A 12,068-nucleotide genomic window follows, 5' to 3' on the forward strand; every position below is an offset into this window, starting at 1 on the left:
ACAGAACAAAGTTTTACAATAAAGGTAGATTCTGCGGATTCCCTGAAGTGTTTTTGCTAAGAATCACTTTGATGACCAGGTATATTCCAAAGCAGTAGACATCTCTCCTCTTGCCAAGCCTGAACTTGGTGGTGGCAGGTCTTGTCTGGACATCCTATTACTGTAGGCGGAGGTGGGGGGACCTTTTTCCCTTTAAGGGGCTGGACAGGAGGGATGTATACGTCCGCGGCTCAAGTAGGGAAGCACTGTGTGGTTGCTGGGACCTGGAGAAGACTTTACTGACACAGGTCTCCAAGTATGTGCGATGGGATAAACTCTCAGTGGGACTGTTAAATATGGGATGGCAGCAAGCAATATTTCCATCTTTAATGAGGACAGAGCAGGAGGGAATGGGATGAAAAAATGTTCACGAAGAAGTCAATTAAAACGTGCACATTCAGTAGGGGGCTAACAGCGTGGGAAGGATACAAAATCACTGTGTGCTTTTCATGAAAGACCCCAGTCCGCTTGTGAGTGAGACAATTCAGGGGTGCCCAAGATCAATCTGCATTTGTTTTTTGTGTTTTGTTTTTTAAATTCAATGGAAATCTGGCAGCTGATCATGCCATTCACAACTAATGACTGCATTCCTGGGACCGAGCTTCATTTTTTTTAATAGATATATATTTATATTTATATATAAAATAGTCTTTTACAAAAAACCCCACCAAACAAAAAATAAACTTAAAAAAAAACAATGATAACAACAACAAAAAAAAATCAGGAGCAGAGATGGGGTTGAGGCAGAGGCGAGGCCTCTGGCGCTGTCCTGAGAGCAGGGCTGGATTCGAGCTGAGGAAAGAGTGGGGGGCTGAGGTGCTCATTCATCCTTCTGCTTGGGGGCTTGCACAGTCCCGTTGGCCAGGGCAGTGGGGCTGTTTGCGGATGAGGCATTTGGTATTTGGGAGGTGCTTCGAGGCTTGTGCGGGGGGCGTAGGTAGGTACTGAAAAGCTTTCCGTACAGAGGGTCGCGGAGGGAGAAGTTCTGGAACTGACCTGGACAGGAAGAGTAGGAAACGGAAAAGCAAAACCACCTAAGCATGTGACCAGGACCCCTCTCCCTTCTCTTTCCTCAGAACCAGTAGACCCCGCCCCGCTGATCTGTTTGTCTTCTCAAATCCAGCTTCACATCGTTTTTTTCTCCCTTGCCTGTTTCCCACCCGTTTTGCCTCTCAGAGGGTCTGCTTCCTAAGATCACTAGCCCTTTCTCTGTCAGCTCAGTGCTCAGAGCATATCCTGGTCCTGGTGCTGATGGTACCCCTGGCGCCTGTGCAGGGTGGACGCAGTGACTCACAGAGGGAGAGGCCTTGGCTGCCTCCAGGCTGGCACAGCTCAGCATGCAAAGTCGTGGCAGCAGGGCGGGGCGAACCCAGCAACAGGTGCAGGATGGTGCTGAAGCCGTCTCTGTATAGCAGGCGGCCAGGTCCTTCTGGCTCTTCTTCAGCAAAGAGCTTGGGACAGAACTGTCAAGTTCTCTCCTCCGGGCACTACCTCATGCCGCCTGGAAAGCCTGCCTGACGAGCTCTTCTCCCAAGAGTGCTGCATGTAAGCCCTCTTGTAGTGCCCTTTCTTTCAGGGTAACTGTAAAACGCGCCTAGCTTCTGCCTTCTGTCCGGCTAGGCCTCAGTAGGAGATACCGCAAGATAGGCAGCTTTAGGTAGTGTGGCACTCCCGGGCACTGACCATGACTGTCTAAAAGCCAATGAGAACAGCACAGTATACCACCCTCCTGGGATGAACTGTGGGGCAAAGGGTGACAGTTGTCCCCACAGCCCCTCAAAGGTACCTCAAAGGCCAGGCGAATCAGCTCCTCCAGGCTCCTGCCTCCATCCAGGGCTGCTAGTGCAAGGGCCACATTTCGGAAGTCCACCAAACCCATGGCATCCTGGAGGGTGAAGAACCAGAGCAACACGGGGACCATGCATTTTCCTCCCTGCCCTCTGGACTTTGGTTTCTCTTCACCAGGCTTAGAAATGAGGACTGTGGTCACTCTGCTCAGAACTGACTCCTCAGGACCCCTGAAGTTCTCAGGCTACATGCTTCCTTTTGGAAGCTATACACCAATCCACCAAGCCACGAGATGACAAAGCCCTCCCACAGAGGTCTAGGGGATGGCAGGGAATCCCCAGGAATTGACAGACCACAGAAGAGCCACCCTGGTTTCCAAGCCAGACAAACTGGTTTTCCTCTGACTCCACCTACCTGGGAGAACTGGTCCAATGATGGAAAGGGGGCCACAGGCATAACTTTTTTTAACCAAAAATCAAAGCAGATGCTATGCCAGGGATATGGTGGACATGCTGTGTATCAGGTGAATAGCCCACAGGTCTGGCTGGGAGGAGGTGTGTGTTGAGCCACTCGATGTTTTTGAGGTCGACAATCCACTTGGGTCTGGTGGGAGAGATGCACATGCATAACGGGAAAAATACCCCCCACACTACATGACGGAGAGAAAGAGGACAGCAACGAGAGGATACCGGGGCAGAGTGAATTTCTGTCTTCCAGAGATTTCGTCCTCCTGGCAGAGATGCTGGAGGTGGTGGCTAGCGGATCAGGGCAGCTCCGACGGCAGCTCCGGGTCGTGGCAGGTCGTCGCGAGTCCCTCGAGCCCACGACCACTCGCCGCGTTTGCGCAGCGTCTGACACAGGACGCGTTTTCCCCCGGGCTGGTGCGGGTGGCCTCTCGCCGGTTTTCCTTGGGTCTCAGCCGAGAAGACGGTCACGCAGGCTGGTCCCGGCGAAAAGGAGGAGGTCGGTCGCAGGTGCGGGATCTCGGGCCAGCTGATGCGGGTGCGCGCAGCTGTTGTTTACTAGCCGTTAACTGTCTCGGAGCCGCGGCGCGCAGGAGGCCCCCTCCCCGGCAGACGCCCGAGGCCGTTACGTGATCTCGCCGCCCCCAGCCCCGAGCGTTGCGGGCTGTGCCCGCGCCGCCGCAGCCCTCCCCTTCCCGCCCCGCTCGTTCCTCATTCGAGGTTAACCGTCCGGAGATGTATATGGAGCCGCAGGAGGGCGGCGCCGTCCCGCGGGCACCAGCAGCCCCGCAGAGCCTGCAGAGCGGAGGCAGCTTGCAGCGCGCCTTCGCGGGCCGGCGACTCTCACGTGGAGCACGACGGGAACTGTAGTTTGCCCCCCGGGCCCGAACGTGTGTGGTGGGATGCTTTTTTCACCTATGCTGCACGGAATCTGGATGCAGTTCAGAGGCAGTCAGTACCCATTTATTCCGGGATCGCAAAGGTCATCTTTATTTAGAATGTCTCTGGAATCCTTAACTTTTTGGCACCAGATCCCCCACTACCAGTTAGATGGGACCCTCAGTTTAAAATTTCAGATTATCTTTTCTGAAACACCTGTATCTTCATCTTCAGTGTTGTAGGCTACTTTCCCGCTTCTTGCTCCTGTCCCTTTGAAAATCACAAGCCAGGCTTGAACTTCCATTAAGGAGAACTATATAGAGATGGGGAAGACATTTAGGTATCTGTTCTACTCCATCTCTAAGTGTCTGACCTACTTTACTGTCAACCAGATGTTTAGTGTTTAGTGCATTGAGGTATTTTTTTTTTTTATCAATATGCAGAAACTAGCTAGAGCCTTGCCCGGGTCCTTGATTCCTGTTAGGTACGAATAATTAAATCGGCATGTTTAATAATGGATCAGGGGTTAGAGAGACCACTCAGGCATTAAGAGCATTTACTACTCTTGCAGAAGACCCTGGTTCGGCTCCCAGTTCTCACATGATGTGGCTCATAACTGCCTGTAACTCTAGTTCCAAGGAATCTGACTTCTGAAGAGAAGACAAAGAAGTGGTGCACTTAGACACATATAAAAGATTTTATATTAAAAGAAGTAGGGCTGGAGGTATGGCTTGAGTTTAAGAGCACTGACTGCTCTTCCAGAGGTCCTGAGTTCAAATCCCAGCAACCACATGGTGGCTCACAACCATCTGTAATGAGGTCTGGTGCCCTCTTCTGGCCAGCAGGCATACACGGAGGCTGAATATGGTGTTCATAATAAATAAATAAATCTTTAAAAAAAAAAAAGAAATAAAGTCATGGATCAGAACCGTCTTAATTCTTCAGTCTAGAAATCCCCCTTGATCAAATAACAATTCCCGGTCTAGCCAGGTGGTGGAGTCACACGCCTTTAATCAAAGCACTTGGGAGTCAAGAGGCAGGAAAACCTCCTGTGTGAGTTTGAGGTCAGCCTGGTCTACAAAACAAGTTCCAGGGCAGACTCCACAGAAAAACTGTCTTGAAAAACCAAACCAAACCAAAGGTCTGCTAATAAAATGAAATTACCATTAAAATATAAAACTGTATTAGCTTTATAAAATTTGGCATATCCAAAGTCCTAGAATTCTATCTTCATCAGTGGAGGCTAGAGGTAGGGTTAAAAACTTTTAATTTTTTTTTTAAAAAAACACACTTCTTTTGGGGGGCATACATATATATGTACGTGAGTTCTTCTACATATGGCCCAGGGACTGAACCCAGATCTACAGGCGTGGCACGATGCACCTTTATTTACCAAAGCTCTTTTTATCTTTGGAGACAGTGTGAGACCAGGGTTCATGTAGCACTGGCTACACGTAGGCTGTTCTCAAACTCTCTATATAGCACCTCCCAAGTGCTGGAATTATCACCACACCTGATCTTCTGTATGTCTTTGTGAATGTTAGAAAACCACTCTACCTAATGTTACATACAACCTGTTTCCTGATAAAAGGATCAGCTGTATAGCCCAAGCTTGTGTGGAACTCACAGGGATCCTCAAACCTCTATGCTAGTACAAGCCTGAGCCAGCACACCCAACTTGGAATTCTTTATATAGCCGATAGCTCTTGATTCAAACTTACAGTGGTTTTTGAAGAAAAGAAATCCATCTCCTCAGGGATGTACTTTCTTTTTAAATTTAAGCTCATTGGTGTTTTACCAGCATGTAGGTTTGTGTCAGCATGTCAGAAGCCTTGGAGCCATTTCTCCAGACCCCTGGGGAGCTACTTTCTAAGGCAGGCTTGCTATTCAAACTTCACAGGCCTTACAAAGGCATGCTGGCATTTCTGCTCTGTCCTAAGCAGTCTTTTTTGCATCTCCTTATATATGCACCACTCACTCTTGCAGCTCTTCTTTCTTCCTGCAAACACTGATACTCGAGCTCCCTAAATGTACATCTCAGATGTTAATATCCAGGGGATCTTTTCAGTCCTTGCTAGATTCATGACAGTTTCCTTTTCTCTTATAGTTTAGTCTTTTACTATGGTCTGCACAGCGGGTGGCATAGAATGCTAACAATGCTTATCTCCCATACTTTCCCCAAGGACAGACGTGTGTCCAATACTGGAAAAAACATAACAAAACAGGAAGACACACCTCCTACCAGATTTCACAGACTTGGTGGTTAAAAAACTTCCAGGGGCTGGGCATGGTGGGGCAGGCCAGTAAGGCACAGCTTAGAAGGCAGAGGCAGGCAGAGAGGCATGTGTGAGTTCAAGGCCAGCCTTGTCTACAAACTGCAATCCAGGGCAGCCAGTGCTACACAAAGAACAAAAACAAGAAGGAAGAAAAAGGAAGGAAAGGAAGGAGGGAAAAAACTTCCAGGGTTGGGCACAGGATTGATTAGAGTCCTGGCCTAGCATACAAATTTTGGGTTCATAATACACACCTGTTATCTCAGAACTCAAAATGCAGTGGTGGAGGCTGGAGACAGGGGTTCTTCCAGAAGACCTGAGTTCTCTCCCAGCAGCCACATAAAGCCTATCACTGTCTAACTCTACTTCCAGGGAATCTGACACCCTCTTCTGGCTTGGTGGGTACCAACACATACATGCATAGACACATACACGTAAAATACTCATATACTCATACACACACATATAGATTTAAAATATATTATGTATATATTTTTAAACCTAAACAGCAAATTTAGGTAACTTTTGGGTCTAGAGCACTTGATGCTCTTGCGGAGGATCCAGGTTCAAGTTCAGGCACCTACATGGTGGCTCACAAACATCCCATGACTCCAGTTCTAGGGGTTCTCTTTTGTTCTCTGAAGGTCCCAGGTATGTATGTGGTGTACATACACACACAAAGGAAAACAACCCACTGTGAGGATCAAAAGTTGTAAGTCATCCTGAACTGCAGGATTTTTTTTGAGACTCACTCAGAATAAAAAGACTGTCTCAAAAACAAAATCAAACTAATACAATAAGCAAACCCAAAACAAAACAGAATATTCCATAACTGTTCATTTTCCCAGCCGTTTGCAGAGTTTTTAAAAAATATTTATTTATTTATTTATTATGTATACAATATTCTGTCCATGTGTGTGTCTGCTGGCCAGAAGAGGGCACCAGACCTCATTACAGATGGTTGTGAGCCACCATGTGGTTGCTGGGAATTGAACTCAGGACCTTTGGAAGAGCAGGCAATGCTCTTAACCGCTGAGCCATCTCTCCAGTCCCCATTTGCAGAGATGTTAACATTTATCTTTAGTAGGATATGATTCCTTCTTTAAAACGTCTCAATAGTAAAAACTGTGTTCATGAATAAGCTAAGAAATAAAATTACTTTAAAGAAAAAAGAAAAACAACTACACACACACAAATATATATATTTGTTTTTAGCAGAACTATTACTTACTTGAAAGTTACCTGTCTGCTGTTAAGGTAGATACATCAAATAACTTTTTTTTTCTTTCAACACCAACAGTCAAGAGCAATCCTGAACTTTTCTACCCATGTGACTACTCAGCAAGAATGCAGAATAGTCTCCCGAAAGTTTAAAAACTGGCACTGGGGCTGGAGAGATTGCTAAGCAGAGGACTCAGGTTCTGTTCTCAGCACCCACATGGCCACTGACAACCATCCCTAACTCCACTTTCTGGGGATCCAATGCCCTGTCTCTGTGGGAACCAGAAACAAATGTGGCACACATACATACATGCAGGAAAAACACATGGACAGAGTCCTGTAGACCTCCAATCCAATCCAATGAAACTTAACCCTACTGACAATCAGGACATGACTGTCACATGAGGATATAACTTATACAGTTGGACTTTTCCTTGCTTATCATGGTGGAACTGATGTTTTAGGTTAATTTCCAGTTGAGACTGCTGACAATCTTTTACCCCAACAGTCATAAATACCTCTTTAAAAAAATTCGTGGCAGTAAGCATAAATCCATTCAGATCCAATGTCACAATCCAGGAAGGAGAGACCGGTAGCTGGTTAACTTAACAAGGAAAAGAAGAGGCCAATTAGCATTTCTTGAATGCCTGAATATAATATTTTACTCCACCATCATTCTAATACAAAATAATATAATTAAAAATCACAAGCCAGGTGGGGTGGTGGTGGCACACGCCTTTAATCCTAGCACTCGGGGACAGAGGCAGGCAGATCTCTGTGAGTTCAGGGCCAGCCTGGTCTACAGAGCAAGTTCCGGGACAGGCTCCAAAGCTTCACAGAGAAACCCTGTCTCGAAAAACAAAAACAAAACAAAACCCACTTAGGTTAGCCAATTGTGGTGTCATTAAGTCTTTGATCTCAATACTAAGGAGGCAGAAGCAGGTGGATTCGGGTCAGCCTAGACTACAGAGCAAATTCCAGGAGAGCCAAAGCTACACAGAGAAACACAGTCTTGACAAAACAAAATCAGCCGGGCGGTGGTGGGGCATGCCTTCAAACCCAGTCCTCAGGAGGCAGAGGGAGGCAGATCTGGTTCACAAGATTTAGTTCCAGGACAGGCTCTAAAACTACAGTGAAACCCTGTCTCAAAAAACCAAAAAAAAAAAAAAAAAAAAAAAAAGAAAAAAAGAAAGAAAGAAAGAAAGAACATCAAACCAAAACAATAAAAATCACTTAGGTTGCTGGTATAGTGACACATAACTTTAATCTCAGCACTTGGGAGACAGAAGCAAGCCGATCTCTCTGAGATCAAGGCTATCTATGAACTGGGAGGGGGTGGTACACACAACAAACAAACAAACAAACAAACAAACAAATAATGCTGTTTACATGGCAGTGGCTGGAGTCCTAAAACTCTATTCCATACACACACACAACACGAGATTAAAAAAACAACAAAAATCTTTTCTTGAAGCTCTCATACCACTTCAAAATTAAGATCTGTGGGGGCATTGCACATAGCTTCTGGCTGCCAAAGAGAATATAAAATGTAGGAGTATTATATGAAAGTTAACTAGAGACAAAAAGAGTGTGGGTATATTTCCAGGATAGTAAGCTTGGTCAATGGCATGACCACTTATGACAGCTGAACAAACACTGTATAATTAAGAAGCTTCACCTTCACACTCTTAAAAATGAGAAAAACGGAGGACTAAACACCATGAGTGCCTTTACTCTTTACAGAACGAAGGGGAAACGGTAACAGTTCCCTAGCTTCACAAGTCAGTCTTTTGGCCTTGGAGGAATTCAGACATTAAAGAGGCCACAATTTACTTCAGGGACTAGAGCTATGCTTTCAGTGAATGCTGATCCTTGTAGGAGTCTTTCTCACTCTTTCATGGCGAAGCTCTACTATTTAAGATGTTTCTTAAGAGGTCCTGTACTGCCAACGGTACGACCCTCCCCCCATGTTTTCCTCTAACCACACACAAAGTGAACTTTCTAGTCATTCTATCTTTAATAACCTGGCATTAGTTCAAAGCATAAAAAACAAAGTTAAGATTGTTCCTTTTACGGGAGATGCCCGTGACGATAGACTCAATCTCGTGGTGAGATAGGACTCCAAACAGTACGGGAAGGCGTCCCTGCTCACGGATTGATGCATTTGGTTGCTGATAATTGGCCCGGGAGTGGGCAACAGATGAAATTAACGAACTCTCAGAGAACAGGACGCGGTTGCTGGGTCATGAGCACCTTGAAGCGTTTCTTGATGGTGATTCGGTGTCTTGAGTATTTGTCGTCAGGGGAGAACCGAGCAGGATGGGCAGAGCAAGTCTGTTGTCCCATAGGGTCAAATTTCTGCTCAAGGAAAAGAGAAAATGATCTCGATATACGAGTGGTGTGATATCAAAGGGACAACGAGAAAATGGGAAACATGAAGGGGGGAGACGCGATGGTCAGATCAAGAAGCCGTGCACTGCCCAAATCTACCACGTTTCGGCCCCGACGTGGCTCCAAGCACCGGGATGCGGAGGCCGGTTCCACCGCTCCTCCCACCTAAATTTCTCTTCCTCCCACTTTAGCGCTGTTTCCTCCCCTTACCTTTAACGTATAGACGCGATCTCCCTGTTCGTTGAGGTAATACTGGAGAAACATGATTGCACTTCAGCCAGCAGGAAGACGCCAAACCGTCTGGAGTCAGTCGCCTTTGCCAGGAGTGTGGCTCCTCAAACGTGCTTGCCAACTTCCTTCTACTCTCGTCGGATGTCTCTATAAGGCATGCCGGGAAATGTAGTCCATTTCTTCACTCATATAGAGGAGACCAGAAGGGGGCATAGTAGAGCAGGACTTGGCCTTGGACTCCAGCTAGCTACAATCTTGCAAAGTTATTAAGATCCGTGGAAGTGTCCACTGTGTGCCAGACACGGCCAGACGTTAGGAGGTGGGGATGAGTGTGGGTTAAATGTTGATGCATCCAGTCCTATCTTTAATATCAAATCGCATACTCATTTCAAAGGTACTAGTTTTGTAGTTTCTGGAGAAACAAGGGCTCCATGGATTCTCTACCTTCTATATCCTAGGAAAGAAGTAAGATCTTTTTCCAAGCCCCACTTTTACATCCGGTTTCCCGCCCTATTTCAAAGTATTGGCGGTAAAGAGTGCATGATGGGTATGCGATATTATGCAAAGTGAAAAGAACGTAAAGGTTTTCTTATGAAATCGGCGAATTTTGTTTTAGAGATCGAACCAAGATTCAAACTCAGGATTTGACCACAAATTCAGCTCGTTCTTATATGGTGAGTAGCGAATAATAGCACAATTAGGTATCCTTGGAGTATTCCCAGTTTTTTAAAAGGATGAAAAGCCTTAGGCGGGTGGTGGTGGCGCACGCCTTTAATCCCAGCGCTCGGGAGGCAGAGACAGGCGGACCTCCATGTCTTCAAAGTGAGTTCCAGGAAAGGCTTCAAAGCCCCATCTCCAAAAAACCAAAAGAAAAGGAAAAAAAAAGATAAAATAGTGCAAAGTCTTGTAAGAGTCTAGTTTAAAAAAAATAAAACCAAGATATTGCAAATGATCTTTATAGCACTATTTATAGTAACAGAAATATTGTAACATTAAATTTTTTTCCAGAAAAACCTTACTTTTTTTTTTTTAAGTAATGGATATAGTTGGTTTGCTTTCTGTTGCATAAGATAAATTTAAAAAGCCAGGGAGTTTAACACGTGCTTGTAATCCTAGCAGTTTAGAGGCTTAGGCAAAAGGACCTCCACAACCAGTAGGTTCAAAGCCTACCTTTGCAATTTTCTGAGCAGCTTTAAACTGAGAAACAAAAAACCAAAGTGTGTGTGTGTGTGTGTGTGTGTGTGTGTACACATGTATGCTCACATGAGACTTTGCCAGGTATATTGTGTGTTGTGTGTGTGTGTACATGTGTAGTCTCACTTGCGAGTTTGCCAGGGGCAGGAATGTACTAGAAACAATATTGGCCTCTTCTAGCTTGGAGAACTTAGTTGCTGGGAAATAAGTAGGAAGAGTGATTGCTGCTATATATTTTATTTTATATAGCCTGGCCCTTTTGCTTGTTTTGTGTGGTTTTTGTTGTTGTCAACCATTACACACACACTGAATTTTAGTTGTTTTCACCCTCCTGTACCTGTTTTTTATCCCCATTTCTTTTCCTCTCCAAACTTTTATTAGTGTGACTTTTTAGTGTAGATGGATACTTCTTTCCCACCCGGACCCTCAACTGTTCAATCCCAAAGAAACACACAGAGGCTTATATTAATTATAAACTATTTGGCCTATTAGCTCAGGATGATTATTAACTAGCTCTTAGAACTTAAATTAACCCATAATTCTTGTCTATGTTTAGGCAGGTGTCTTGGTACCTTTTCTCAGTAAGGCATTCTAATCTTGCTTCCTCTGTGTCTGGCTGGTGACTGACTCTGCATTTTATCTTCCCAGAATTCACTTAGTCTGGTTGCCTTACCTATACTTCCTACCTTGCTACATATTTTAGCCATGCTAATACATTAATTTAATAACTTTTTAAAGTTTATTTATTTTATTTCATTTGTGTTGGTATTTTGCCTACATGCATGTGTCTGTGTGAGGATGCCAGATCTTGGAGTTAACACTTGTGAGCTGCCATGTAGGTGCTGGGAATTGAACCTGAGTCCTCTGGAAGAGCAGTCAGTGCTTTTAACCACTGAACCATCTCCCCAGCCCTTTAATTTAATAACTTTAAAAGGTAATTTAATGAAAAAGCTTTGTGGTAATTTTAAGACAGGGATTGTGGCACTCAAGAGGCCAAGGCAAGAAGATCTAAGGTTTGAGTTTAGGCTACACAGCCAGACTCTGTCTCAAAAAACTGAAAAGGGATTAGAGAGATGACTCGGTGGCTACGACTGCTTGAGGACCCGTTCTTGCAGAGGACCCAGATTCGGGTCTCAGCACCCACATGCCAACTCACAACTGACTGCAACTCTCCAGTTCCAGAGGTTCTGACTCCCTCTTCTGGATTCTGGCAGCACCAGGCATGCACTTAGCTGCAAGTCATACATCCAGACAAATATCATACACATAAAATAAAACTACACAAGCCCTTTCAAAACTATTAAAGGTTATATCTTTTTTTTCTTAAAGGTACAGGTTTTTAATCTCAGTACTCAGGAGGTAGAGGCAGGCAGATCTCTGTTGAGTTCCTAGCCATCTAGGGCTACCTAGCTTACCCAGTCTGGAAAATAAATGGATAAACAAATAGATAGATGATAGATAGATAGATCAAATAATAAATATTTTTTTTAATTTAGGAAGGTTTTTCAGCAAACGAAAAAGTCTGTGGCTTCCATGAATTGCAAAGCTGTTGGGACTGGACTGTTTGGGGATTATAGCGAGAACGTCT

At 45.0% G+C, this 12,068-nt stretch overlaps 2 protein-coding genes across 4 annotated transcripts in view; both read right to left on the reverse strand.

Moving 5' to 3' along the window:
- Positions 1 to 334: 334 nt before the first annotated feature.
- The window catches only part of Lpcat4 (lysophosphatidylcholine acyltransferase 4), a 31,813-nt gene continuing 20,079 nt past the window's right edge, over positions 335 to 12,068 (reverse strand). Inside the window, exons 12-14 of one of the 3 annotated variants that reach the window (XM_087911329.1) lie at positions 1,826 to 1,924; positions 1,334 to 1,490; positions 335 to 1,035 (exon numbers count right to left, since the gene is read on the reverse strand). In XM_087911329.1, the coding sequence (XP_087767455.1) occupies positions 860 to 1,035; positions 1,334 to 1,490; positions 1,826 to 1,924 (432 nt within the window). In that variant the 3' untranslated portion in view covers positions 335 to 859. The other 2 variants (XM_087911327.1, XM_087911328.1) reach the window with 2 other exon arrangements.
- On the reverse strand, positions 8,663 to 9,429 carry LOC148120670 (H/ACA ribonucleoprotein complex subunit 3). The gene is made up of 2 exons (XM_087911332.1): positions 9,266 to 9,429; positions 8,663 to 9,022 (listed from the first exon to the last, which is right to left on the reverse strand). Exons 1-2 carry the CDS (start codon positions 9,317 to 9,319, stop codon positions 8,882 to 8,884), a joined length of 195 nt encoding a protein of 64 aa, XP_087767458.1. The 5' UTR covers positions 9,320 to 9,429; the 3' UTR covers positions 8,663 to 8,881.

Source organism: Myodes glareolus, chromosome 10 (genome assembly GCF_982192425.1).
Source record: "Myodes glareolus chromosome 10, mMyoGla1.1, whole genome shotgun sequence".
Classification (NCBI taxonomy): domain Eukaryota; kingdom Metazoa; phylum Chordata; class Mammalia; order Rodentia; family Cricetidae; genus Myodes; species Myodes glareolus.

Bases quoted from the DNA above. Each gene is read 5' to 3' on its own strand.
- LOC148120670 (XM_087911332.1), bottom strand. From the start codon at position 9,319: ATGTTTCTCCAGTATTACCTCAACGAACAGGGAGATCGCGTCTATACG. The intron at 9,023-9,265 runs GTAAGGGGAGGA...TTCCTTGAGCAG, and splicing joins ATCGCGTCTATACGTTAAAG to AAATTTGACCCTATGGGACA.